The sequence below is a fragment of the Nelusetta ayraudi genome, unplaced genomic scaffold (assembly GCF_046127955.1).
Source record: "Nelusetta ayraudi isolate G7.1 ecotype Tasmania unplaced genomic scaffold, CSIRO-AGI_Nayr_v1 ptg000018l, whole genome shotgun sequence".
Lineage (NCBI taxonomy): Eukaryota > Metazoa > Chordata > Actinopteri > Tetraodontiformes > Monacanthidae > Nelusetta > Nelusetta ayraudi.
This window is the reverse complement of record NW_027466068.1, coordinates 887,224-913,191: the sequence shown is the minus strand read 5'-3', so window position 1 is coordinate 913,191 and position 25,968 is coordinate 887,224. Positions and strand designations below refer to the sequence as shown.

The 25,968-nt window shown below is 49.9% G+C and overlaps 7 protein-coding genes across 10 annotated transcripts; 2 read left to right on the top strand and 5 right to left on the bottom strand.

Moving 5' to 3' along the window:
* Positions 1-1,868: 1,868 nt before the first annotated feature.
* On the top strand, positions 1,869-7,668 carry hnf1a (HNF1 homeobox a). The gene is made up of 10 exons (XM_076025584.1): positions 1,869-2,632; positions 3,274-3,473; positions 3,919-4,099; positions 4,338-4,540; positions 4,625-4,767; positions 5,526-5,667; positions 5,755-5,943; positions 6,038-6,150; positions 6,256-6,340; positions 6,725-7,668. Exons 1-10 carry the CDS (start codon positions 2,340-2,342, stop codon positions 6,853-6,855), a joined length of 1,680 nt encoding a protein of 559 aa, XP_075881699.1. The 5' UTR covers positions 1,869-2,339; the 3' UTR covers positions 6,856-7,668.
* Positions 7,042-10,008, bottom strand: cunh12orf43 (chromosome unknown C12orf43 homolog). 2 transcript variants are annotated; one of them, XM_076025586.1, is made up of 6 exons: positions 9,734-10,008; positions 8,869-8,911; positions 8,644-8,742; positions 8,293-8,369; positions 8,109-8,196; positions 7,042-8,007 (listed from the first exon to the last, which is right to left on the bottom strand). In XM_076025586.1, exons 1-6 carry the CDS (start codon positions 9,861-9,863, stop codon positions 7,701-7,703), a joined length of 744 nt encoding a protein of 247 aa, XP_075881701.1. In that variant the 5' UTR covers positions 9,864-10,008; the 3' UTR covers positions 7,042-7,700. The 2 variants fall into 2 exon arrangements, with proteins under 2 accessions (XP_075881701.1, XP_075881700.1); XM_076025585.1 differs by having other exon boundaries at positions 8,109-8,369.
* A 133-nt stretch (positions 10,009-10,141) lies between these two features.
* Positions 10,142-13,843, bottom strand: unc119b (unc-119 lipid binding chaperone B). Of its 3 annotated transcripts, none has more exons than XM_076025582.1 (6): positions 13,335-13,843; positions 12,215-12,328; positions 11,995-12,103; positions 11,716-11,888; positions 11,061-11,225; positions 10,142-10,989 (listed from the first exon to the last, which is right to left on the bottom strand). In XM_076025582.1, the coding sequence occupies exons 1-5, from the start codon at positions 13,567-13,569 to the stop codon at positions 11,113-11,115; spliced, it is 744 nt and encodes a 247-aa protein (XP_075881697.1). In that variant the 5' UTR covers positions 13,570-13,843; the 3' UTR covers positions 10,142-10,989; positions 11,061-11,112. The 3 variants fall into 3 exon arrangements, with proteins under 3 accessions (XP_075881697.1, XP_075881695.1, XP_075881696.1); XM_076025580.1 differs by having other exon boundaries at positions 11,995-12,106; positions 13,335-13,837; XM_076025581.1 differs by lacking the exon at positions 10,142-10,989 and having other exon boundaries at positions 11,016-11,225; positions 11,995-12,106; positions 13,335-13,837.
* Positions 13,844-13,974: 131 nt separating this feature from the next.
* Positions 13,975-15,999, top strand: pop5 (POP5 homolog, ribonuclease P/MRP subunit). The gene is made up of 5 exons (XM_076025583.1): positions 13,975-14,160; positions 14,235-14,377; positions 15,233-15,382; positions 15,497-15,580; positions 15,688-15,999. The coding sequence occupies exons 1-5, from the start codon at positions 14,141-14,143 to the stop codon at positions 15,783-15,785; spliced, it is 495 nt and encodes a 164-aa protein (XP_075881698.1). The 5' UTR covers positions 13,975-14,140; the 3' UTR covers positions 15,786-15,999.
* A 203-nt stretch (positions 16,000-16,202) lies between these two features.
* Positions 16,203-19,075, bottom strand: LOC142887736 (cytoplasmic tRNA 2-thiolation protein 1). Its single transcript, XM_076025578.1, has 3 exons — positions 18,909-19,075; positions 17,630-18,133; positions 16,203-17,162 (listed from the first exon to the last, which is right to left on the bottom strand). The coding sequence occupies exons 2-3, from the start codon at positions 18,123-18,125 to the stop codon at positions 16,627-16,629; spliced, it is 1,032 nt and encodes a 343-aa protein (XP_075881693.1). The 5' UTR covers positions 18,126-18,133; positions 18,909-19,075; the 3' UTR covers positions 16,203-16,626.
* A 203-nt stretch (positions 19,076-19,278) lies between these two features.
* Positions 19,279-20,452, bottom strand: crybb2 (crystallin, beta B2). The gene is made up of 5 exons (XM_076025577.1): positions 20,370-20,452; positions 20,166-20,284; positions 19,941-20,073; positions 19,705-19,847; positions 19,279-19,613 (listed from the first exon to the last, which is right to left on the bottom strand). Exons 1-5 carry the CDS (start codon positions 20,430-20,432, stop codon positions 19,445-19,447), a joined length of 627 nt encoding a protein of 208 aa, XP_075881692.1. The 5' UTR covers positions 20,433-20,452; the 3' UTR covers positions 19,279-19,444.
* A 3,171-nt stretch (positions 20,453-23,623) lies between these two features.
* Positions 23,624-25,187, bottom strand: LOC142887734 (beta-crystallin B3-like). The gene is made up of 5 exons (XM_076025576.1): positions 25,055-25,187; positions 24,839-24,957; positions 24,582-24,714; positions 24,354-24,496; positions 23,624-24,130 (listed from the first exon to the last, which is right to left on the bottom strand). The coding sequence occupies exons 1-5, from the start codon at positions 25,181-25,183 to the stop codon at positions 23,878-23,880; spliced, it is 777 nt and encodes a 258-aa protein (XP_075881691.1). The 5' UTR covers positions 25,184-25,187; the 3' UTR covers positions 23,624-23,877.
* Positions 25,188-25,968: the final 781 nt, after the last annotated feature.

Genomic DNA, 25,968 nt, shown 5'->3' with positions numbered 1-25,968 from the left:
TTTGGACAGGAATTAAGGGGTGTGTTCAACTTCTGCATGCATGATCAATGGGGTTGGCTGGTGGTGGGGGGGGGGTGGACAGGGAGGACGTGGGGGGGGGGGGCAGACAAAAAAACAGCAATGGCTCGTTAATGAGAGATGGACGGAGGGGACTGTATCTCATTACCAATCAGCAGAGCTTTGAGTCCACCGCGAGCACACACACCCACACACACACACACACACACACACACACACACACACACACACACACACACACACACACACACACACACACACACACACACACACACACACTAGCTCTCCTTCCACAATGGGACTAAATCACAGGTCAGCAGTGTGACTCCAGCAGATAGAGGGAGCTCTGTTACTCTTCCAAATCAGTATAAAGACATCGTCCCAAAGGAGTGTGTGTGTGTGTGTGTGTGTGTGTGTGTGTGTGTGTGTGTACAGGCTAGGGGGCGGGGCAGCGGCCGACACAGGAGCGCCACACAAAAAGGTGGTGATAGGCTGAAAAGCAGGGAAGGTGATCTGGGGCTGAGAAAGTGAGCATTTGACACTGACAGACGAGAGGAGACCAACAGGAGCAGGAAGAGGAGGAGGTCTGAGGTCCTCCTGGGCATCTAGCAGAGTCCCGGCGCGGCGCCGCAACTTCAGCACAGAGAAACTCACTTCCAACATGTTTTTTATGTTGAGTGGAAGACAGCCGGAAAGCATTCAGCTCTTGGATGTGACACCTCAGAGGTCGTCTCACCTTCCCGAGGGATTTACTGCACATGTTCACGCAGGCTGGATCCCACAGCACAGGTTGGGAGGAGAGCGGGACTTCCATCTGACTGGACAAACCGTCACATTCAAAGCCGACCAATCAGGCTGCCTCTCCAGCCGGTCATGGCTCAAGCGGATCTGATTGGCCAGCGGCAAACTTGTGATGGTGGGCGGAGTCTGGCTACAGTAGGTCAGAAGCCAGTCAGCAGCGTGAGGAAAAAACTTTAGTGACTTCTTCTGATGAAGGCGTCCAGCGTCCTGTTCCTGTGGCTGGCCGCTGAGCTCTGATTGGTCCGGCTTATACCTCTGACCCAATCACAACGACTTAGGTTGGAGTGTCTCACAAGTGCCTGAGGGAGGATTGAGACTGGACGACAAAGCTCCATGTCATCAAACCTCCGTCGTGAAGGTGTGTGTGTGACTGCAGGCTCACTGGGCTGAACACAGAAAGGACATCAGGGTTTTTTTGTTGTTTGACTTCTTTTTACTCATGACCGGACCTCAGGATCTTTCAGAATCAGAATCAGAATCAGAGATACTTTATTTATCCTGAGGGTTAGTAACAGGGTTAGGGTAACAGGGTAACAGGGCTCCAGGCAACTTGAGTAATGTACATACAATATAGAAGCATGCAATAACTAAAATAAAAATAATAAAAACAATAGAAAATTAAATAAACAGCTATTTTTACTTAGTGCAAAGCTGACTGCATGAAAACATTGTGCAAATTTAACAGTTTGGGGGGGGGGATAAAGAGTATAGCATATAACTATATAACCATATTTAACTATATATATATTATTTATTTTAGACTTTTTCTTTTATTTGGATGTTTTGGGGACATTTGTCGACAGATTCTTCAGGTAGAGACTGAATTTATTACTATTTTAAAATATAATCAAATGACCGTCAGTCCGGCTCTCTCCGGGTTCACACCGCTCGGATTGTGAAGACGTCCTGGTGGGGATTCAGATGTAGGACAGCAGCGTCCTCTAGTGGCCATTAAGGCGTATCGTTTCTATCTGCTTGCGCGCTCTTTAGCCGCTCTGCGCCTTTAAATGCCTGTCCTCTACCTGTTGCTCAGACATGTCCGACAAGATCCAGTTTGATGTGAAATCAACCAACAAGTTCCCACCGAGAGGCTCCACAACACCTCCAGACTCTCCCAGCCCTCCTGCGGTCCACCTGCCGGCCTGCTCTGACGCCCTTGCACCTACTATTTATTGTTTTAAAACGTGCACTTTGGTCCCTGTTGGGGCCCGATGGCCGGGGACAAAGTTCGCAGGGCGCCTCGAAGGAGGAGGGGGGTGAAAAAAAAAAAAAAGGACAGAGTTGACCTTTGAGAGTAAAAACAGCAGGTGGAAGAGCTGCAACCAGCTCCGCAGCTCGGGACTCATCAGGAGGAAACTCGACACGCCGAAGGTTGGCGGAAAATGAAAGTTGCCCTCAGCTGAGGGGGACATGCCGAGAACCTTGAAGTTGAACCAGCCCCGACCAGAAGCAGCGGCAGCGGTAGCAGCAGCAGCAGCAGCAGCGGCAGCAGCAGCAGCAGCGGTGTTTGACTGGCACTGATGGAGGAGCGGGCAGAGGACAGGGCGGCCCGGGCCAGGCACCCCCGGCTCACCGGCCTTCAGGAGCAGCTGGTCTGGGCCCTGCTGGGTTCCGGACTGTCCCGGGACGTCCTGGTGCAGGCCATCGGCGAGCTGGAGCGGGAGCGCGCCGCCGGCGAGCGGGGGGACAAGGGGGACGGCGAGAGCTCCGAGGAGGGCGAGATGGACTTCCCCCCGCCGATCATCCGGGAGGTGGAGCGGCTCTCCCCGGAGGAGGCGGCCAAGCTGCGGGTCGAGGTGGACCAGCTGCTGCAGTGAGTGCTCGCCTCCCTCTGGCCGCCCTCCGCACGGCCACCCGGATAAAGAGGCTCCTTCCTCCTGCCTGGTTACTAATTAGCCACCGGATCGTCGTCCTGTGGGCTATATTTAATAAATAAGCCGCGCGCAGGTGAAGATTAATAGAGCAAGAGGCGCTCAGCTGAGTCGCTGTTTGCACAGCAGGTACACACACATCACAATGCAGTGTGTGTGTACGTGTGCGCGTGTTACAACAAGTTTTTTTGTGATATTTCAAAGGTTGATTATTATACTTTGGAATAAAAAGAAAAGCTCAAATGATGATTCTGCAACAATAATAAGGACGATGGTGATGATAATAATGATCAGAATTCTTTTTTTGTGTGCAATTTATTATTTTATTTTCTTCGCACAAAAGCGACCTAAGTGTGGATCTTTCTCCCCGTGTTTTTCCAGTATGGAAGCCAGTGTGCTTTGGACTTTGTCCTCTTTTATCTCCCTGTGTCAACACGCTGCTTCGCTGTGCTGCGGTGTGTGACGCCACAAACTGCAGCAGCCGCACCTCAAAAGTTTTGGGGGCAAAAAAAACCCCGCAAGAAATACGTGGTCCTGCAGTTTCTGACGCTGTCTGTCTGTCTGTCTGTCTGTCCGTCTCCAGGGCAGACCCGTGGCATGTGGCCAAGATGGTGAAGAGCTACATGCAGCAGCACAACCTGCCGCAGCGGGAGGTGGTGGAGTCCACTGGCCTCAACCAGTCGCACCTCTCCCAGCACCTCAACAAGGGCACGCCCATGAAGAACCAGAAGAGGGCGGCGCTGTACACCTGGTACGTCAAGAAGCAATGCGAGATCAGCCAGCGTGAGTATCTTCTCCTCCTCCTCACCACTGCTGCTTCTAGCAGTGATCTGTGATTCATGCATCATGTATGGATGGAGCCCAAACCAGTTTTCTTCCCCACACAGCTCAATACTTGTAGCTGTGCCCCTGCGTGTGATTGATGTCAGTTCATTTGGGGTTTAAGGAGAACGACCTAACTGGTCTTTAACTGGAGTAACTAGGGACGTCCTCTCCTCTTGAGGGGCCACTCAGGGGGTCTTTGCTCACTGACCAACTCTGATTCAGTGTTAAACAAATCCTACAGTGAACGCCACGAACCTTGAAAAAAAAAAAAAAAATACCAGTGACATCAACTCATCTTTTGCCTGCTTTAGGATCTAATTGTGTCTGCAAAATGTGATCTCCAGCAGGTGGAGATAAAGCATTAATAAGGATAGTAAATAAATAAATGCCCCCTCCTTCCCAGAGTTCACCAACGCCAAACACGGCCTGCCGTCGGCGGAGGAGCAGGGCGAGGAAACCAAGAAGGGCCGCAGGAACCGGTTCAAGTGGGGTCCGGCCTCCCTGCAGATCCTCTTCCATGCCTACGAGCGGCAGAAGAACCCCAGCAAGGAGGAGAGGGAGGGGTTGGTGGAGGAGTGCAACAGGTGACTAGGACATGCCATCACATGCATACTTGGAAAAATATTACCTGACCTGGGACAGACAGAATCCCACCTCTTGTGTAAAAACCAAGTAGTGGATTTGACCGAGTTGGCCCTCGGTGAGGTTTGTTAGCCATCCACCTGGTCCCGCTGCAAAAAGTTGGGAGCAGGTGGAGCTTTGCCAAAAAGTCGTGCCAGAAAGACAGATGAGACTGACCTCCACCTTACCTGCCTGCCGCAGGGCAGAGTGTCTCCAGAGGGGCGTGTCCCCCTCCCAGCTGGCCGGCCTGGGCTCCAACCTGGTCACGGAGGTCCGCGTCTACAACTGGTTCGCCAACCGCCGCAAGGAGGAGGCCTTCCGACACAAGCTGGCCCTGGACACACCCTACGGCAGCCAGCCGGCCTCGTCGTCTCACCCAGGCCTGGCAGCGAGTCCTGAGCCTGGTGAGTCCGGAACCCACATCTGGTACTGCTGCAGGGACTGGCAGGAAGTCCAAGTCTGACTTGCATCTGTGTGATTTTGTCCAGGTGTGAAGTACAGCCAGCAGATGCTCTGTGACGGAACAGGGGGCTCAGCCCGGGGCGGCGGCAGCGGGGACAGAGGGGGCCGTCTGGTGGTCAGCCCTGTCCAGCTGGAGCCCAGTCAGACACTCCTCGAGAACCCCAAACAGGTCAGATTGCCACTCACTTACACACCAGAACCCCTCACAACGCCACTGACCTTCAAAGCTAACAACAGCCGAACAAGACAGCCCCCTGGTGGCTGGCTGTGGTAGGGCTCTACTGTTTCTGCCTGGAGGTCTTCAGTACAGCTATTTTCATTCATTGAGGGAAGTTGATGATGTGCAGCAGGTCTGGACCAGTTTGTTCCCACTGAAGAAAAACTACCTTAACTGAAGTGTAGGACCAGTCGGAATAGTGGCAGACTACAGGGACATTGATTCCACTGGCAGGTGCTGTCCCTGATCCGGACCTGGGCCCAGTCAGGGTCACAGATCCAGGCAGGAAGATCAGCATGGACCTTGGACCATGGAAGTCATTCTCTCAGAATTAGAACTAGCAGGTCTTTGTCTCACCGGCTCTGGTAGCTCATGTTTCCTGGTGTCTGGTCTCATGGTCTTTGGTGGCTCATTGTCTCGGGTCTCCTGTGGCTCATGGTCACTGGTTTCCTGTGGCTCATGGTCATTTCTCCTGTGGATTATGGTCTCTGGTCTCTGGTGTCTCATGGTCTCCGGTCTGTGGTGGCTCATGGTCTCTTGTCTCTGGGGGCTCAAGGTCTGTGGTCTCTAGTAAGTTGTGGTCTCTTGTAACTCATGGTCTCTGGTCTCTTGGGGATCATGGTCTCTAATAACTCATGGTCTCTGGTCTCTTGGGGATCATGGTCTCTCATAACTCATGGTCTCTAGTAACTCATGGTCTCTGGTCTCAGGTGTCCAGCGGCGGCCCACTGCCTCCGGTCAGCACCCTGACGTCCCTGCACAGCCTGTCAGCCTCCCCTGCCTCCACGCAGAGCCTCATCATGGCCTCGCTGCCGGGCATGATGAGCCTGGGCGAGTCCTCGCTCCTCATTGGTGACGACCCCGCCTCCTTTCCATTGATTGGAACCCATGAACAGAGAAAACGACAAGAAAAAAACCCAGCAACTTTTGTGTTTGCAGGTCTGGCGTCTGCGCAGTCGCAGACCGTCCCGGTTATTAACAACGTCGGGGGCGGGTTCACCACCCTTCAGCCAATCTCTTTCCAGCAGCAGCTCCATGCCTCATCTCATCAACCAATCCCGCAGCAGCTACATAGTCACATGAGTGCCAGTCCCTTCATGGCCACCATGGCCCAGCTGCCGAGTCACAGTAAGGTGCCACACACACACACACACACACACACACACACACACACACACACACACACACACACACAGTAACTAGCTGCTGCTGCCCCCTGCAGTGTACAAGTCGGACTCACCTCAGTACCACTCGTCCAGCCTGCTGTCCCAGGCCATGATCATAGCGGACAGCAGCAGCCTGGGGGCGCTGACGGGCCTCACTCCCATTCGACAGGTAACTGGACCTTGCCGGGAGGACCTGGTCCCAGTCATGGATTGAAAAAAGCTGGTTTAGTTTCTAAATCGTCTGCAATGTTTCTCTGCCGTGTGACTGTGACAGATTCTGTCAGCCGATCCGGAGGAAGAGACGACGTCACCGCTGCAAGACGACTCGCTGCAGCTGCACACAGACACACCTGTGCCAGGTAAACACAAGCACATTGTTGGATTTACACTTTAGCCAACAGCCAGACAGTAATAATACCGAGTACTTAAGAATAGGTACTGCTGAGGTAGGTCTATTTAACTGCATGACAGCAGAGTTCAAAAAGCTCCACTTCAAGCAACAACTACAATCACTAATGGGAGGATTACTTTGAACGCAATAGTAACCAGCATGTGTTTTCAATATAAGAAGAAGTAAAAAGTATAGATATTTGTGAACAAACGTTGGGAGTAAAAGGAAAAACTCATTAGATAAGGAAATAAAATGGAAGTACCTGGAAAATCTCCTTCAATACAGCCGACTCGCAGACTTCCTGTCCTGACGGCCGATCCTCAGCTGTGCTTCCCTGTCTCGTTGTCCGCAGTCTCCACGGAGAGCCTGGAGCTCTATCCTGCCTCCCAGAGCAGCGACACTCACCCGTCTCACCTCCTGTCGCCGTCGCCCTCCGACATCGGCTCCTACATGCCTGCGCAGCTGGTGTCGACGGCGCAGTGATGCACAGGAAGTGGAGCACGCCGGCGCCCTCTCCCGCCGCAAACTTCCATTTTTTTCCCAGTAGAATCCGACCAAAGGATGCTCTCGTCTCACTGAGATGCTACAAGACTCTTCAATATAATCAAATAACAAACAGGGATGCATCATATTTACCCGCCAAAAACATTCTCGACTCGCAAAGAGGCATTTCTTAGCATTATTTATTTACCAGATCATAGAATTGCATCCAATGAAATGTAGAATAATGTGTGTGGACACAACTTGTACTGCGCACACTCAGCTGTTTTTGAGTGAATAATAACTTTGCTGAATTCACAACTTGTAATATTAATTCACTATTCTTTCATTTCTGCTCCCTTTTACCGTAAGAGGTGCATTAACTTCAGGTTCTCAACTTTTATTTTGAATTTGAAAATGTCAAATCCTCCTCATTATTATTATTAAAAAAAAATACACATCTTTATTTTGCAACTTTTGCCGTGACTGTCCGTCCTGAGGAAGGTCAGGCTGCAGTTGAGCCCCTATTTGCTCGTTGCCGCCCCCCGGTGGCAGTGTGACTGACTGACTGCCTGTTTCCATGGTAACAGCGCAGCTTGGTCATTGGCCGCCGTGGGCAGGAATCTACGTTCGACTCACCGCTGATCACTCGAATCAACACCGAGACGTTTACGTCCAGTCAGATTTTTTTTAAATGTCCTTGACGTTGTGTTGTGTTACCGCTTAGTTTGTTTGTTTTGTTTGTTTTTTAAAGTCACAGTCTGAAAAATATTTTTCACACGTTGAATGAGAGAATAAAGAGTATTTAGAAGGCAACTTCAGTGGAATGTTCAGATGCGGTTCTGTGTTCAGTCCTCCGCTGCCGTCTCTTTCCTCTTCTTCTTCTTCTTCTTTAGTTTGACTTTAAGCCCCGCCCCCTCCTCCTCCTGGTCCAGGACTCTGCCGTCCTCGCCGTTCTTCTGAGCTCCCACCGTCAAAGAACCTGCACCACCTTCAGCAACCTCCCTCTTCTTCTTCCTCTTCTTCTTCTTCTTCTCCTCCTTCTCTTCCACTGTGTCGGTTCTTCCCTCCGTCACTTCCTGTGCAGCTGGCAGCAGGTCAGCGACGGACACGGCTGCCTCCCTCAGCCTCTGCTCCATCTCACTGTCGCTGTCGCTGTGACACACACACACACACACACACACACACACACACACACACACTGTCAGGTCACGTGACGCTGCTACCACCCAGAACCCAGAGGAACCCAGAGGAACCTGGAGCTGGGAGCTGGCCGGCGCCTGGCAGCAGCTGGAGGCTCCTCCCCTCGCTGTCCCGGCACTGACGTGGAAAACAAACGGAATCCTGCAGAGGAGCAACGGAGGGAAAAAAACACTGCAGGGCACGACAGCAGTGAACCAGTGAGAGGAACCTGGAGGTGAAGAAGAAGAAGAGCTTCACCATTGTCCTCATCGTCGTCTTCTCCTCCTCCTGCAGCTGCACAGGAAGTCCATTCAATCTGCGTCTCTGAAATACAGCTGAGTGAGAGGAAGGAAGGAGGTTGTCAGCGACAGCAGCTGCTACACAACAACAACACAACAACAACACAACAATGAGGAGGATCCTCTCCATCTAGAGATCCAGTGACCATGTGACTAATGTTCACAGCTGGGTTCAGTCTTCAACTCACCTCAATACAAGCACGACCCTCACTTTAGCAAAACATCTCACAACCATCATAATACCAGAAAGGACACACACACACACACACACACACACACACACACACACACACACAGCTACAATATTCACCTGTTGAGGTGCGTCTCCAGCTTTTTGGCCACGTGGGTCCTGAAGCCCTGGCTCACCTGCAGCTCGTTGCCGTCGTGCTTGTGCTCTGCCACAACAAATCTAACGCAACGACAACCCAACACAGAGCATGACAACATTTTTGCTTTGTGTTTTAAATGCTTTATTTTACAGCCGCCTCGTGCTTTGTACTGTTTACCGAAGCCGTGTGTGTCTTTGCGCTCTTACCGCCTCGACTGCGGCGCGTCTCCACCATCTCCACCGCCTCCACCTACAGAAACACAGCCATGTCCTTCAGTACACCGTGCAGAAGGCGGCTGACGCCACTGTACTACTGGACTCTGCTGTCAGCTGTCACTCGGGGTCATGACCCTCACAGGCCAGTGGCTACCAGTAGTGCTCAGTCACAATGTAAAATAAAAAGGCTTTCAAAAAAGTGAAAAAACTACTATAAATAAAATAAAACTGCTTTGTTCCCAATAGACATTAGAAATAAGCCGACTGTTTGAATTGGATTTCATTTCTTTTTATTACTACATATTTTTTTACACAACAATCAGTAAAGTGCAGGATGGCTTTTCCAGAGGAATTGAATAAAGCTGAAAAGAACTAGCGATCCTGATTCATAGCCTATATGGAAGCAAATAGTTACCATAATCCAAATTACAATGTAATAGCAGAAATGCTTTTTTTCATTTTAAGAACCAAGCAGCATTTATTTGACTCAAAATTAAAATCGTTAATAAATCAATCAATCTGCATTTTCATGTCCTTATTCAAAACTGCTCATTCTTGTACGCAGCCAGTACGCAGTTGTTGCTCCGTAGATGACGGTTTTGAAAGCAAGCTACGGATACGAACGTGTTTGCATCGAAAATAAATTGACGTCCAAGACAACTCGGTCCCGAATCGATTCAACACGGGGCGCATCCATTTCATTGGGACAATTCTGCACTTGAACGGTTGGCGGCTCCTGAACAGTTTGAATCGGTCGGACTCGCCGCCGTCTCTCCCCCACCGGGCTGCTGCTGCTGCTGCCGAACCGGGCGGCCTCCACAGTCTAAACCGAACCGAAACGCCGCCTGTCAGTCACCTTTCAGTCCGGCCGGCCTGCTTTCCCACACGGCCTCCTGGCACCTCCTCAGAACCTCCTCGTCGCCGCTGCTGCTGCTGCTGCTCGAGTCGCGGGACACACGCCGCGTCTTCCCCGTGGGAGCCGCCATGATGGAAGCACAGCAGCTTCCTGTTTACGGCCGAGGATTCTGGGAAACGTAGTTTAAGGAACGAGTAGCGAGGCCTGAACTAAATATTGAACTTTTATACATTGAACAAAGCAGCGGCCAGTTGAAAAAACAATTGTGTCATATTTCAAAATAAAATGCGACAAAATAAATAGTTAACATTGAGTGTGGTTTGCTTAACTTTAAAAACACTAGAACACAAGAAGAAGAAGAAGAAGAAGAAGAAGAAGAAGAAGAAGAAGAAGACACCAGCGTCAGCGTTTTCAAGTTAGAAAGTCAGAAATTTTTATTTACAATAAATCTGATACAAAAGTCTGAATGGATAAATTTGAAAAAAATTAAAAGTTCAAACTATTGAACACAGTCAGGACAACGTCTTCCGAATGGAGGTTTGTTCGCTGGCATTTGGACCATTTTGGATTTTGCCGATTGGACTGCAGAGATTCAATATTATCAGGTGACCTGATGAACCACTGAGAACATCAGCAAGTTTCCTAGAGGTGAAGGGTCAAAGTCAAGCCGCCAGCAGACGGCAGAGCATCAGCGATGTCTCGCCACTACCTGCTGCTTCCTTAGAGCTCGCTAATGTGCTCTGGACCCCTTGTGACATCACCAAAGGAAGGCGTGTCATGACACGGCAGCCATTGTTGACATAAACTAAAGAGATGAAGACGAGTCGAAGACGTGGACGGTCAAAAACTAAAGACTCTCTAAGTGACGGAGCATAGACAGGCTTCCAGGAAATGCTTACAAACTGTGGCCAAGAGACACGCTTTACACGTCGACAGGATGAACTCAGTCCAGGTGACGTCTGAGGACAGGTGAAAAGTCAGCTAGTGCTACAGGCTCCTTAACGGCTACCTATACAGTAAAAAAATATCTAGAGGACGCTCGCCTTCCCGCTCAGGAAACACAGTTGTCAGTTTCAAAAGGCAGTTCACACATTCACTCCAGTAAACACAGTTACAGCTGAGAGTCTGAGGAGACATCTCAGAGTGTCCCTTCCCAGCAGAGACAGCGAGAAAACTTAAGGCAAAGTGTTCCGTCCGATCCAACCGGACCATCCGCGCAGCTCCAGAAAAGCCCCAGAAACTCCTGGGAAATCCACCTCAGGGTCGAGTGTAGAGTCGGAGTGGTCCGCTGGCTCCGAGGGAGGCTCGATGTAAACTTCAGACGCACCTCAACACTCCCACCCACCAGGGGGAGCTCTCCCCGCCCCTTCTGGAGATGCCTACAGGCCTCCGTTGTAGGCGTAATCGGCCTTGTTGTGCATGACCAGCTTGTTGTCCACAAAGTAGAAGCTGTCTGATCTGGTCTCGTACGGGTGGGAGACCATTTGGTGGACTGGAAGAAAAGGAAGCACGGAGGTCAAGAGTGAGGCGACGTCGAGGCCGCCACCGGGGGGCAGTAGCTGCGTTTATTGCAAAATAGAAGCAATATTTCACTTTGACAAAGTAGAATTTTGATTTGCAGGTGTTTCCATTAAAATGGTGTGAAGCGTGAGACATAATTCTCGTCAAATCTCGTCCCGCAAGATTTTTACGAGAATTTGCTTGTTGTATTTTTGTATTTAATTACTTAAACTATTCTGCCTCGCCCTCCGTCCAATCATAACGCGACATTTTTACTGGTCAGTGAGGTGTAAATGCCAAAAAAGTGTTTCCATGACACTTTTGCGACATCCTTCTGTATGAATACTTTTGAAAAACCACCTGATGAGCATCAAAACCTTTCAGTTATATTTGAGAGGTTTTTTCCATGTGCCATATTTAGGTTTTGTGCAGTGCTAGAGGTGATGGAAACGTGGCCAGTGTCAGTGTGAACGGAGACTCACTGAGCTCGTCCGGAAGCTGCGGGAACTCGTAGATGTGCTCGCACGTGTTCCTGCTGTTTGGGATGCAGAAGCCAAAGTCAAAGTCGAAGTTCTTGAGTAGGCGACCCTGGAAGTAGTGGCGCTCGATCATCCGGAAGCTGTTGATTGGCCGGTCGCCCACCGTGAACTCCACGCTGAGGTTTGTTTGTTTCACAGACACACAAACAGCAGAGAGGTGAGAGGCAGGGAGCAGAAGCGGCCACTTGGGGGCACTGAGCGCCTCTGGTAGCGTTCACTCACGTTGCACCGACGGTGCGCAGCTTGAGGAAGGCCGGGGTGAACTGGTAGCGCACAAAACGTCCCGCGGTGGCGTCCGCCTCTGCGCCCTCCTCCTCCACCTCCGCAGGACCTGCTGCAGAGACCCCACATCACAAACTGTCTTTACCAACTTCTATCAGGATCCTGTGAGGTATCTGCTGAGGGGGGGGGGGGGGGGGGGGGGCGTAAACTGGTCTCTCACCGGCGTTGGGAGGCTTGGCGATCTCGAACAGCACCGTTCCCGACTCCAGGTCTCGGATTTTGAATCGCGTGAAGTCGATGTTGTAGACGTTGTCCTCGGGTTTGCACAGATAGTCTGGATGGAGACAAAAAAACGCCGTGTTCACAGACAAACACAAACCCTGGCCAGAGCGATGAGACAGGAATATTTGGTTGGGGGGATTATCCCCAGTAAGCTGTGGTCTGTTCGGCAGCGACACCGAGGCTCAGACTATCAGCTGTTCAGCGCAGCCTCAACACCGAGGAGGGAAGTAGCTCCATTGTTGTCTGGCTTTGCAAAAAAAAAAAAAAAAAAAAAAAAAAAAAAAGCCCACACACCACAATGGAGAGCGAGGCATTAGCGGAGGTCGGGACCAGCGTGACTTGCAGGGAGTAAAGTGATGAGAAAAAAAAAATCTCCTTTTAACCCAAAAGCCAGAGGATCCAGCGCAACAAGACGGCAGTCACATGACTTTTTTTTTTTTCAGATTTCTTTTTATACAGTTAAAAATATAGGTATTGTTTATATTTTTTCATGAATGTATATCTCAGTCTTTTTTTTTCATTACATTTCTAGTCAAAGAACTGCAGAACTGCAGATAAATACATTACTGTACAAAGACACCAGAAGTGTTGCTGTTTTTATTCTTCCCCCTAAAAAGTTGCCATTTTGTTCTCTAGGAAGTTTCCTGGGTCAATGAGAAATCCCCCCAGATGAATGAACTCCCATTGCCTAATTAGGGGGCATTAAATCTTTTGTTGAGGGCGGAGGATGTTATGAGGGAATCGGTTTGGTTCACACTTAGCAGCCAAAAAAAAAAAAAAAAAACGTCCCAGAAATCTCTGTAACTGCTGGACCGTTCACGGCTCTGCCACCTCGAGATCAGGAGGCTGAGGTCGGAGGTGGGAGCAGGAAGTCCAGCCAGAGGTAGACCGAGGAGCAGGTTTATGGATGAGGTGAAGTTAGGTGGTGGAGGAGAGGATGGAGAGGCTCGGACCATTGGCCGTGGCCACCAGTAGAACTCGACGCTTTAGCAGATATTTACAGTTGAACAGACACTATTCGTCTTCACGTTGTATTCAACTGACAGAACCGAACTCACCCTCGGTGACAGCCCGCAGACCGAGGACATGGTCCGGGCTGATGTCCTCCCTCAGAGCCCGCAGCTCCGCCTCGGTGACCGCAGGCCACTTCTCCGGCTGACTGCGCCTCGACTTGAGCTTCTTCAGCATTCCGCCGGCCGTCTTCCGCTCCCTGTGGTTCGGGTCGGAGCCTACCTCTGGATCCGCGGCGCCGTTGCTCACCGTTGGTGTGGCCTTGTTCCGGGAGCCGTTCATGCCGAGCGCGGTGACAGGAGAGAGAAAGGGAAGCCGCCCGCCGCCGCTGTGGACCAGCCTTCACCGGAGGAGCTCGAGCTAGTAGCTGCTAACTGCGGCTCTGCGAGTCAAGATGGCGCCCTGGAGACGGCGGAAAGGCACGATTTGATTGGCTGAGAGCCGTGGAGGTTGTCATAGTTACCGAGTGGATGCGATTGTTTTATTAGCCTGTGTTTCCCGTTTCTCCACGAACGAGATGCTATTCGGTGATTTACTTCTATATTCTATATTCGTTCATTAAAAACCCCTCCACAATCCATCGGTCTATGTTGTCATCAAGAATAGTTCTTGAATCAGCTTCCTTTTGGTGGGAAAAATATACATTTAAAACAAATAAAGGTCTGGCTCTTTTGTTATTCCAAACAGGGAAGTAAACGGCAAGTTCGCGCTGCCCTGACTATGACGCCAAGCGCTCCCGCCAGTGCCACAAACCTCCAGCAGGTGGCACTGACTGGCGCGGCTGTGTGGCAGGAAGTGACTCTTGTTGACGGAAGTTTCGGGAGAAGAAGAGCGAGACACGCCGACCGCCGCGATGGTGCGAGTCAAGTCCAGGTGAGAAGTTCGCTCCTCGCTCTCCCCTCTCTCCCCTGTGTGTCGTCTCTGACGTCAGCCGTCCCTCGTGCCAGGTACCTGCTGTGTGAGGTGAACGTGGCGGACCGCAGCAGGCTGCTGCTGCTGGACGACAGGGCCGTGGCGGCGGCCGTGAGGGCGGCGGTGGCCCGGGTGCATGGGGACTACGGCGCGGCGCTGTGCAGCATCAGGTTCTCCGGTGAGCAGGAACACACGGTGGGAGAGGGAAGAGGAAAATATAGCACTAATATACACTAGCAGTCAACAGTTTGGTCTCAGCCTCTGAATTGAATGTATTTTTCTTTCGTTCTCATGACTACTGACATTGTGATTTCTCACTGAAGCCATCAAAACTACGTATGAACACGCATGGAATTACGGAGGAAACAATAAAAGTGTGAAACAACTCAATCACGTTTTATATTGAAATTCTTCTAAATAGCCTCCTTTCAGAAAAAAGCATATTTAGAGTTATTGAAGGTGTTTTTCATCAGAAAAAAATGCACTGAAGTGCAGTAACAAAGTACAGGTACTACCCAAAAAATGAGAATATCAAGTAAAAGTTGTTTTATTTTGGCAATTTAACATAAAAGATGAAAGCAACACATTTTATTGAGCCATTACACGCAAATTGACATCTCAAGCAGTTCCTTGTTGTAACTTTGCTGATTAAGATTTTCAGCTTGTTAAAACCACAAACCCTCAAACTCAGAAAATTATTATAAAATTATTATTTAAAAAAAGCTGCAAGACCTGATCAGCAAAATCCAAAGAAATAAAAACTTGAAATATATTGATTTTCATATTATTCCTTTATATAATATGTCACATTCACCTTTTAAGTTGAATTGCAGGAATACAACAACCTTTTCAGGATATTCTAATTTTCTGGGTAATACCTGTATTTGTTGCTTCTTTACCTCCCACCTCTGCTACCAGAGACAACCAGCCTGTGGAGAGCCAAACCTCTTCTCACTGCATCATAATAGCTGAAGCCTCATTGGAGGAAAACCCATGGTGAAGCCGCCGCTTCCTGTCTGTGTCTCCTCCACAGTGAAATACTTGAACGCTCACACCGGCGTAGTTTTCCTGCGCTTCCCCAAGATGTGCTACCGACTCCTGTGGTCCGCGCTGCCCTTCATCACCTGCATCGACACCCACAGGCAGAAGATCCCGTGTTTCCTCAGCTGTTTGCATGTGGGAGGTAGGAGGAGCACAGCCAGATGCTGAGTCCCAACCTCCTCGGCTGTTTCCTCTCATCATTTTCAGATGATTTATTCAAATATATCAATTGATTCTCCCCCCCCCTCCCCCACAGGAACAATCAGAACATGTCAGAAGTTCCTGATCCAGTACAACAAGCAGCAGCTCCATCGAATGCTGCCGACGATTAAAGACAAAGGTGAGGGACGTGTCAGGGTTTCAACTGCTGGCCTGAACCTCGGCATCTCAGCGTCCCACCGGTGGACTTCAATCGTTGCCATGCATTTTCTTTTTTATTATTTGCAGAAGAGGAAGAAGCAGTTCGGAGAGCCATCCTGCACTGTGTCCTTCCAGGAGGAAAAACCCCGCTGGAGGATGAGAGTGATGAGAATGAGGACGAGTGACTGCAGCGATGAAGATGCAGCAGTCTCCAGGAAGTTTTTCCCCAGAGCTGATTTTTTTTTTTTTTTTTTTTGGAAATGTGATCCTGGCTGGTTTCTGAAGAAAAGGCATTGCGTTACATTTGTTTGATATTTTTTCACTTGTAAATTATAATATTATATACATTTTATTTTGTCTGACTGATTTTATAATAAAGTTTTTTTTTGTCCAGTGAAATGATGCTGTGACTTGGTTAAAACCAAAGCTAAATGACACAGTACTTCTGTTTTGCTAGTTTTGTCTTCTTTTTTAACATCAACTTTATTTTCAAAATGAAAACGTAAGCAAAAATCTTCTTCCTGCCATATTTTTTTTCTCTTTTTGTGGCTCAAATCCTCTCCTGTATGAAACAAACAGCGTCAGTCAGAAGACACAGAGCCTCAGACTCATTATGCAAAGATAATTTATTAAAATACTATTTTAAGAAAACTGTGCAGATATCACATCCTACAGTTTAGTGCATTGGAACAGAAAAATAAAATAAAATGAAGGAGATTTCAAATTGATATAAAGAGAGATTGAGTTTCCCTGCAGGCTGCAGGTTGAAAGTCTCGGGTCTCAAGTTGACGAACAGCTAAACCTGAATCGAGGAAAAGTTCCAGAACTGACAACACTGTGAGGACCCGTGTCTGCATCAAGCAGCGGTGGAGAGGAGAAAGTCTGGAGCCTCTGGGGAGGACGGTGATGTTGAGTGACCGCAGTGAAGCCGAGTCCTTAAAAACCTTCCAATAAATATCTGACAGGCTGTCAAAGCAAAGTGAAACACGACCAGACGCCAAAGCCTCCTGGTGGAGTCCCGAGCCGTCAGAAGTCGACGGCCTTCAGCTTCCTCTCCTCGCTGTCGCTGAGCGGCTGCTGCGCCAGCAGCTTGTGGTGCAGCCGGTGGTGCTTGCCGATGCCCAGGCGGGGGAGCCCTCGGTTCAGCCCCTCCAGCAGCACGCACGACTTGCACAGCGCCTGGCTGGAGATGTAGCCGCAGCGGCCGCACGTGCCCTGCACCGGCATCCTCACGCCGTCCCGCACCGACAGGTTCTCGCCCGAGTGGATGACGTCCATGATGGAGCTGGGCCGCACGCTCTCCAGGTCCTTGAGGAAGGTGCGGGCGTGGCCGCGGTAGGCGTTGGGCGAGTAGATGCACTCGGTGGAGAAGTAGTCCAGTTTCTTGAAGTAGGCGTACAACACAATCTCCTTCTCGTAGGCGTACTTGAGGGGCTTGCAGCGCGGCACCACGCCATCACCCTCGCTGGCCGTGGAGATGGCGGTGCAGCGGCGCAGGCGGGCGATGTCGCCCCGCAGGACGTTCATCAGCACCGTCTCCGCCACGTCGTCGGCGTTGTGGCCTGCGGAGGAAAAACACACAACACGAGCAGGATGAACCGCTGGGACCCGAAGAACTGAGTTGTTAGTCTGAAGATACTGATCCCAGTTGTTCAGTGTATGTGTGTGTGTGTGTGTGTGTGTGTGTGTCCCGTACAGTTTGAGGGAACCAGATGGAAATTCAACGAAATCGAGACCTTCTGACTCAACATGGGACGTTCCAGGTAGGAGGTCCGACAAACTCCGAATCTAACAGCTAAGTCTGAGTTTACTGACCCTGAGCTGCAGAACTGAGGCTCCGCTTCCAGAACAGCTGCTTTGATCCAGTTTCATCAACTCTCAGTGGGTTCACCTGAGGTCGATCTACTGTCTTCTTCACGTGACACAGACTGAGACAGAGATTTTTGCTCTCGTTCAACTCCACCTGGGTGCATTGTACTCGGGAGAAGTGCGAGTGAGTGAGTGTCTCTCTCTCTCTCTGTGTTTTCACCTGTGCAGATCTTGTCAACTTTGAGCATGACGGCTCCTCTGTCCAGCGCCTGCCGCCTGAAGACTCCGCAGAAGGTGCAGTTGTTCTTCAGGCCCACCTGCTTGACGATGGCGTCCATGGTCCAGCCGTACAGCTCCTCGTACGACACGATCTTCAGCGGCAGCTCGTACTGCTGCTGGTTCCTCTTGACCGTCTCCAGGGAGTCGTCGCGGTAGCCCGTGATGCCCTCGTCCACCGAGAGCAGCAGGAGCTCCAGGCCGTAGTGGTAGCGCTGGTTCAGGAGCTTCATGACGTGGGCCAGCACGGTGGAGTCCTTGCCGCCCGAGGCGGCGATGCCCACCGTCTCGCCGTGCTTGAAGAGCTGCGCCGAGGTGATGGTCCTGTGCACCTCCTCCTCAAAGGCCCAGAAGAAGCACTCCTTGCACAGCGAGTGGCCAGTTTTGGGACGCTTCAGCACGGCGCGCTTGTCCGCGCAGCTGCTGCACAGGACAGGCATCGCGGCGGCTGCACGTTCAACGTGACATTTGCATTAGAATCATTTATAAATACTGTCAATGAATGAACTACAGAGATATGGAAATGTCAGTGTGTAATTACTTGACTTTGGGTAATTAAGATCATATTCTAATGGAGACAAGAACATAAACATTTTATGTCCCTGTCTGAAAAACAAAACCTTGTTCAACAATGAATTCGATGTCAAATAATAATAATAGTAATAATAATAATGATAATAATGAGTATTTAATTTCTGTAAATATAGAAGTGTTGTATATCTTATTATTCATGCATACATTTCCATTGCATGTATAGTTCTTTTTTTCCCTTTCTGTGTCAATGGTGAGATTCTTCAAGTTTTGTTATGATTTCACAATGACAATAAAATATTGAATCTTGAATAATAAAACCTCGCACTCCTTAAAGAAGACTGAAGGAATTAGAACGCACAGCTTTATTTAATGATAAAGTTGCCTCATGCCGAATTAAAGACAAGGGTCAACATTACTGCTATTAAACCGTTAATCGATGTGCAAACGGTATAATCGAATACGCATTGGCTATGTAGAAAACCGCAAATCTTGCCAAAAATACCGACTCAGTTCAATCAAAACAAACATAACTGCCGCTTCATAGAACTGAAGAAACGTTAGATTAAAATTGTACCAAAAGTAAGTTACTTACTTACTTACTTACTTACTTACTTACTTACAGGTATCGGCTAGCCGAGCTAAGCTATTGAAAAAAAAGCCACATTTGCGCCATTAAATGTTTTTCATACCAAAGTGTCCGAGCAGCCGAAGTCTGAGACGACAGTGTCAGGAAGAAGTGCACTTTCAAAGTCTGTTTTTGTTGGTTTGTATGCTCCAAAAACACGCTAGTGTCAGTAAACTAGCTCAGTGCCGCATGACACTGACTCTTCTTCGCGGGTAAACAGGAAGTGACGGCGGCGATGCTACCGCAGCACCGCCTGCTGGCCGGTCGGCGTCAGTGCACATTAGACCACAACAACTGGCAGCGTAGAGAAGCGGGGTTTTGGATGATTCCTTCTGGCAAGCAATTCAATGGCTCAAATTAACCAGTGACTTGAATCCATGTTTGGGACTCGGGGAGTTGGATCAGAGCAGAAGAAAAACATTTACACTGGCCAATCACATGTAAGCAACAGGGAGTTTATTAGTTTGCTTCAAAGAATGTGTCACTACTGCAATAGATATCAAAATGCTGCGTGGCGAAAACGAGGAGCGGAGGGTGTCGCTGCGGCGGGCGAGGGGCGAGTGCGGCTGCCGAGGTTCATCACAGGAAGGAGTCACGGGTTCAGTTGACGGGGTGGAACACGCCCCTCTGGTGCCACTGCATGTCTCTGATGCGCCGCACCGACTGGATCTGGGGGATCTGGGCGCCAAACTCATTGTTGTCCTTGAACTCGCCCTTTTCAAACAGGTACTGGTAGCCTCTGTATCCGGGGTACTGGTAGCCCACCCAGCTGGCGACCCGCAGAGCAAGAAGGGAGACAAGTGAGACTGGCAGGCGTCACAGAGAAGCAGCAGAAACCAGCCGCCAGGGCGAGGACTTACGTGCCACTCTGGACCCGAACAGAGGAGACCTTCTCCTGGTAGCCGTGTGCGTGGAAGCTGGGGACGTCGTCGTCGATGATCTCGATCTTCTTGCCGGCGAAGCTGGGGTTCTCGTACAGGACGATCTTGGGCTCCTGGTTGTCCTGAAAGAGGAAGAACCGGGTGGGGTCGGGTGTGTCAGGGGTTCAAAGGTGTCGGGGGTCACTGTGCTCCCCATCAAGCCACCTCCTTCTTACCACTTTGACAGGGCGGAAGGCAACAATGGTGTCGCTGCGTCTGCTGTTGGTCCAGGAGTCCCAGCGAGGGTACTCGCCCTTCTCAAACACATACTGCTCCCCCTTACAGTTGGGCTGCTCGTACCCCACCCACCTGCAGGGGGAGATTCACACTTGTTGCCACCGCAGGATATCTCAACAACATCTGGACGCTTGTTTGAGGCCTGTTTGCGGTGCAAGACTTACGGTCCACACAGCACCAGGATGGAGCCCACCTTCTCCAGACCCGACTCCTGCAGGTTGTTGCAGGGAGCAGTCAGCTCATGGCAGCGACCCTGGAAGTTTTCCTGCTCGTAGATAACCAGCTGTGGGGAGGGATCATTTTTTATTTTGAACATGTCAACGAGGAGATGCATGCAGGAAGTTGCAAATAATAGTTTTTCCTTTTACCTTGAAGGCACTGGCGCCAGGCTGCTGCTGCTTGGTAGCGGGATTCTGGTGGTCTGTGGCCATGGTGAACCAATCAGTGTGGAGGAAACTGCAGAGAAAAAGATTTTGTTGTTAAATATTGATCAATTAGAAATGAGAGAAATTAGAAAGTTATTATTATTATTTATACTTCATTTATTTATAAGTTATTTATTATTTTTATTTTTATTTTAATTATTTTTGAGGCACTATTTTCAAACAAACAAACAAACATCTGCCTCCTTGACACTGTGGAAACACAGAAGCTACACCCTCAAGGTGTGGGTACAACAATAACATGGTCGACCTCTTACCAGTACCTGTCAGCGCCAGTGTGTCCGCGGTGCCTCCGCCGGCTCCATTTATACGGGCCGGCCGGGGGTGGAAACGCTGCCAACAGCCGCCGCAGCGTCCGGGCCAGAGCAGCGGAGCGGCCTGCCATAGGCCCAGCCCGCTGGAGTGAGGGGTACCCCTGGCAGCACCCCCCCACGACCCCCATCCCACCCCCCTGTCACCCTCCACCCCCCAACGCCACTAGCACCCACCACCCAACCCCAAAGGTATTTCATTAGGTGTCAGTTTTGTCCAGCCAGTCATTGTCTCATATTCACATGAATCAGCACGTACAGTGCCAAATGTCCCACAGCGACAATAGGAGTCAGAGGGCGGGAGGGGGCGGGGGTGGGGGGGGGGGGGTAGGGTGGACGGGTGATGGTGGTGGTGGAGGGTGGATGAGACAGCGACACTGTCATAAAGATTCAAACACACACCCGAACAGACGCAAGCTTTTATTTACGCAAGATGTAGTTTGCGGGACAAACACGGAATGTTTTTTCTTGTTTTCTGTGAAGCCTTGCAGAGACCTGTTGTTGTTGTTGTTGTTGTTGTTGTTGTTGTTGTTGTTGTTGTTGCTGTTCTGTTTTCTTTTCTCATTTTTTTTGGATGAAGATCATTTCAAGACTGAAGGCACCACAAGGAACATCCCCACAAGACTTGCTTCAACACAACTCGGGAGGTGATAGGACACATTTTCTGTCTGATCTGTGCAAAACGGGCCAATCAGATTTTCCTCAATACCGGCTGGAGCCAGTTGGCAGTGTTTTCCAGGCTTCTGATTGGCCCAAGGTGCATCAATTGACACATGTAACTGGGCCATAAACATCCTTCTTGCTGGAAGGAGTTTTTTTTTGACCACACTGCAGCATCCATGTTGACACCAGCCAATCAGACTCCAGGATGGCTGCCATTCATTTCCATGGAGTTGCTCAACGAGTGCAGATGTCGAAAAGGTTTTTGACTTCCGCATTAATGGGCCATAGAGCATGTGCAGTAGTGTCACTTCCCATCATGCCTCTGTGACTTACATGATCTATTTGGCCAATCACAACCATTCTGGAGAAGGTCACTTTTCTGGCCTTTATCATTTTTTAAACGACCAAAATACCATGACTGAAAAATCTACAATCAAAAATGTCAGCTGTTTTAAAGGCATTTAGTTTTGTATTGCGGTTTATGGGGAAAAATGCTTTTTGGGACCACGGAAATTTTCTTCTGCAGTACCTCGAGTGGCCACTGGGAAAAATCGGCATGCCGCCATGTTGCCAGTCTGGTATCCAGTTCTCATAATAAATCCATGGTTGACACACCGTTTACAAGCTAGCTGCAATTTCCTGTCCCTGTTGCATCTCAGCACTGGCCTGTAGCCCCGCCTATAAGGTACTGATTCGTCCAGTCGTACCCTGAATGGCTGAAAATAATTCAGACTGTAGCTGTTTGAGATGGATCTGAGAGGATTGACACTGATTCTGCTGCCATGGAAGGTGGCCAGACTGTATTTACAGTATGAATTAGCTTGAATGGCCTCGCAGTGACTCATTCTGATGTACTGAAGGATCCCAAGATCAACATTCAGCACTTTTCCATGCTTACAGCTGGTTGCAACCAGCATTGATTTCAATACAATGCTTCAAAGGCTTTTTAAATAGACATTAGTTTCATCAAGCTGATGGTAAACGTAAACATTTGGATACATAAACATCAGCGTGACCTACTTCAAAAGAGGTGAAACTGACTGATGAATGGTACTCTGACCTGATAGTGAGTCCTATTAAACCCCAGGCTTGTATGAGTCTCGCTGCTTCCTGCCACCAGGGGGCCACCATGGGGGAATGTGACTGACTGAACAACAGTGAGTGCAGCTATGCACAGACATGGCAGCTGTAGCCCCAACTGCAATCAAACTTAAGATTGAACCTCTTTGATGGAGTCACCTGGGAGAGCTCTACTCCTGCCACTGTGGCGAGGTGGTCTAGATGTTCTAGATGGTCTAGATCTTTGGTCTGGACCTCCTCTACATTCAAGGACCCATTGAGTCTCCATAGAAAATACAGTTGATTGTTAACACACAGCTGTGGTTGCAGCTCAAATGAGCCAAACCAATGGACTTCTGTCATTTTCATGTGATATCAGTCCAATGAACATATTTACATGTATCTTAGAAGTTATGGTTCTGTTTAAACATCTGTTTCCCAACATGGAGGGAATTGGAATCTATTTAAACCAGAACAAACTTGCTTGTGTTGCTGGTAGAACTTCAAATATAAACTTTGTTGAACACGATCAACAAGTTGGGAAGAGGCCAGATGGGGAAAAATCTCTCCAGCTGCAACCATACAGTCAGAACAAACTGTGGTGAATGTTTTGCATTGTTTGCATTGAGATTAGCTGGGATTAGCTGGTCCTGCTGCGGCCGCACTCAGCTGGTGCCTTCTTTGCATAATTCAGACTTATTTTCAGGTATTTTTGAGGTTTAATTTTTCGTTCTTGTCATTGCGTAGAGGTTCCGTATGAACTGATGGCTGTCTGTGTGTTTGTGCTTCATTTGGTCATAGGGTCATATGTGCCTTTGTTTACGTATTTCATTCTAATTTGCAGTTATTACCGATAATAAATTTGTTTTGAATTGTATCATATTGTACTCTATCATATAGTATTTTTTGTATTGTATCTATCATATTGAATCGTATTGTATCGTATCGTATCGAATCATAATGTATCGTAACGTATCGTACTGTACCATTCAAAGGTTTTGTGCTTGTTTCTGTCATAATTTCCTGCTGCAGTAAAACGAATGGACTGATAGTCTGTTCCAATTTTCCCAAACAGAGGCCCAGTATAACAATACTGTGGGGTACAGATGCAGTCAACAGGCTGACTGGTAGCTATCTAGACGCTCGTGATGACAACAATCTCCTGCTTTTTCTCTGGTCATGTGATCCTAACACGGTGGAGTTGTCGAGCTGAAGAAAGGAAGAAAACACAGGCGCAACTTCACAGGCACAACGTCAGGTCTGGCAACTTTTTATTCAGCACTGAAACATACATGGCACTCCTCACTAGGCACTGAGCCGGGAGTGGATGAAGGCAGAGGGGCAGGCAGTGTCAGTGGGGCAGGGCAGGGGTGAGGCTGCAGGGTTGTAGGGGGCCCTGCTCAGCTGGCTCCAGCGGTGGCGGGAGGGGCAGGGTCGGGGTTGGGACTAGGGCTGGGGTTCGGGTTCGGGTCTGGGGTGGGAGCCGGCTCAGGAACAATGAAACAGCCCCGCTTGTGCCACTGCATGTCCCTCACACGTCGGACCGACTGGATCTGGGGTACTGGGGCCTCCCAGTCGTTCCAGTGCTTGAAGTCACCCTGTTCAAAGATGAACTGTCGCCCCCTGTAGCCCGGGTACATGTAGCCGACCCATCTGCAGGGGAGACAAGAGGATACATCAGGTCAATCAAAGACTCCCGACAGGGAACCAGAAGCTGGGGTATGCTTTAGGTTTGACCAAACTCTGGGCTCTAGTTTTCATTTTGCACAGGCATGGACGGGTGGCTTGTAAATCCCATTCAATTGATGGAATGAGCAGTATGGAGGTGTAGCCAGAGCAGGGCAGACCCAGGAGCAGGCAGGAGGGAGGCTCTTACGTTCCGTTGACGGCCTTGACGCTTGCAACGCGATCCTGGAAGCCGTGGCCCCACAAACTGGGCACGTCGTCATCCACAATCTCTATCTTCCTCCCGTCAAAGCCCGGGTTATCGTACAGTTGCAGCTTGTGATCGGCACCATCCTGAGAGGGGAAGAGGGAGGGAGAGAGCTCACCTTCACCAGGTCTCTGGATGGATAGACGAAAAGCAAGGAGGAAGTGGACTCACCACTTTGAGGGGCCTCAGAGACAGGAGGGTGTAGCTGCTCTGGTTGTTGGTCCAGGTGTCCCAGCGAGGGTACTCGCCTTTCTCCAGGATGAACTGCTCGCCCGTGAAGCCATGTCGCTCGTAACCCACCCAGCTGCAAAGCAGAGTTCGACCACCAAAACGTGAACAAACGAACAAAACAAAGGAGCGCTTCCTGCTGCGGGTGGTCTGGGTGGTCTGGGTGGAGGAGGAAGGTCGTGAAAGACGATGGAACTCACGGTCCCGACTCCACGATGACGGATCCGACCTTCTTCAGGCTGGAGTCGGTCACGTCTTTACACTCAGCAGAAAACTCCCCTTTGCAGCCCTGGAAGTTCTCAAACTCAAACAGTAGCACCTGGAGCGACACACAGAGAGAGAAAGGGCGGAGTTTAGCCAGGTGAGGAGCCCTGGAGGCGGGGCTACCTGGCTGGAGGAGCAGAGGACTGAGGTACCTTGTACGTGGCTCCAGCTCCACCCTGGCTCTTCCCAGCAGCCAGCTGCTCCGGGGCGCTCTGCTGCTCCGTCATCCTCCTGATCCACTGCTCCTCCACTGTGCAACACACACACACACACACACACATTACAAACACACAACCACGACAAGTGTGTTATTCTCTCCTTTTTTGTCAGTTTTTAGTTTTTGCTTGTGCTAAAACGACGGAAGTCGGCGCATCTGAAGGCTTTTGGTTCTCTATGCGACCCACGGCTGCTGCTGCGGCGCCACCGACGGGCCTTTACCTGTGTTTGCCTGCCGAGCGGTCGGGTCCGTCCGTGTTGGTGCCACTTGGTGTTTGCTGGGGTCGGGCCATCGGAGGGCATGGGCGAGGGAGGGGGGGTATTTATGGTTTATTTCTGGCCACAGCAGCAGAAAAGGTTGGAGCTGTCGATGCAGCAAGTCTGTCGCTCACATTGTGTCCGTCACGCTGCCTCTCAAAAGGCAGCAGCTGTGTTGGCACACGCTGCCCTGGCTGTCCGCCTGGCAGCCGCCGAGCGCTGTGTGCGGGCCGCAGTGAGCGCGAGCCAAGAGGATTCAGCAAAGAGCCCCGCTCAGCACAAACACACGCACGCACACACACACACAGTACACTTTGCACCGACTTACATTTTTTTATATGCGTGTGTGTACAAGCACACACAAATCTTGACCTTGAACTTTAACACCGATCACTAGGGGTGCAAGGAACAGTCAACGATACAAATCAGCTAGAAAAATTTGTCGGAGATGAATTTAATTGACAACTATTTGTTGGTTACGTCATCACACTTTGTGTTTTTTGTGGCATGGAGGACCAATAAGATTGTTTTTCCTGAGCTTAGGAGTGAAGGGGGGAGTTGCCTGGCTTCCTTGCAGCTATGCCAAGGGTCG

Coding starts and splice junctions, on each gene's coding strand:
- LOC142887734 (XM_076025576.1), bottom strand. CDS start 25,183: ATGTGTGTGTGTGTGTGTGTGTGTTGCACAGTGGAGGAGCAGTGGATC. Junction 24,958..25,054: donor GAGCTGGAGCCACGTACAAG/GTACCTCAGTCC, acceptor GTGTCGCTCCAG/GTGCTACTGTTTGAGTTTGA. Junction 24,715..24,838: donor GTCATCGTGGAGTCGGGACC/GTGAGTTCCATC, acceptor TCTGCTTTGCAG/CTGGGTGGGTTACGAGCGAC.
- cunh12orf43 (XM_076025585.1), bottom strand. CDS start 9,863: ATGGCGGCTCCCACGGGGAAGACGCGGCGTGTGTCCCGCGACTCGAGC. Junction 8,912..9,733: donor CAGGCCGGCCGGACTGAAAG/GTGACTGACAGG, acceptor GTGTTTCTGTAG/GTGGAGGCGGTGGAGATGGT. Junction 8,743..8,868: donor GACGCGCCGCAGTCGAGGCG/GTAAGAGCGCAA, acceptor TCGTTGCGTTAG/ATTTGTTGTGGCAGAGCACA.
- unc119b (XM_076025580.1), bottom strand. CDS start 13,569: ATGAACGGCTCCCGGAACAAGGCCACACCAACGGTGAGCAACGGCGCC. Junction 12,107..12,214: donor CGCCAAGCCTCCCAACGCCG/GTGAGAGACCAG, acceptor GGGTCTCTGCAG/CAGGTCCTGCGGAGGTGGAG. Junction 11,889..11,994: donor CTGCGCACCGTCGGTGCAAC/GTGAGTGAACGC, acceptor AACAAACCTCAG/CGTGGAGTTCACGGTGGGCG.
- hnf1a (XM_076025584.1), top strand. CDS start 2,340: ATGGAGGAGCGGGCAGAGGACAGGGCGGCCCGGGCCAGGCACCCCCGG. Junction 4,768..5,525: donor TCCTCGAGAACCCCAAACAG/GTCAGATTGCCA, acceptor CTCTGGTCTCAG/GTGTCCAGCGGCGGCCCACT. Junction 6,341..6,724: donor CACAGACACACCTGTGCCAG/GTAAACACAAGC, acceptor CGTTGTCCGCAG/TCTCCACGGAGAGCCTGGAG.
- LOC142887736 (XM_076025578.1), bottom strand. CDS start 18,125: ATGCCTGTCCTGTGCAGCAGCTGCGCGGACAAGCGCGCCGTGCTGAAG. Junction 17,163..17,629: donor AGTTGACAAGATCTGCACAG/GTGAAAACACAG, acceptor TTTCCTCCGCAG/GCCACAACGCCGACGACGTG.
- pop5 (XM_076025583.1), top strand. CDS start 14,141: ATGGTGCGAGTCAAGTCCAG. Junction 14,378..15,232: donor GTGCAGCATCAGGTTCTCCG/GTGAGCAGGAAC, acceptor TCTCCTCCACAG/TGAAATACTTGAACGCTCAC. Junction 15,383..15,496: donor CAGCTGTTTGCATGTGGGAG/GTAGGAGGAGCA, acceptor CCTCCCCCACAG/GAACAATCAGAACATGTCAG.
- crybb2 (XM_076025577.1), bottom strand. CDS start 20,432: ATGGCCACAGACCACCAGAATCCCGCTACCAAGCAGCAGCAGCCTGGC. Junction 20,285..20,369: donor CTGGCGCCAGTGCCTTCAAG/GTAAAAGGAAAA, acceptor CCCTCCCCACAG/CTGGTTATCTACGAGCAGGA. Junction 19,848..19,940: donor CCTTCCGCCCTGTCAAAGTG/GTAAGAAGGAGG, acceptor TTCCTCTTTCAG/GACAACCAGGAGCCCAAGAT.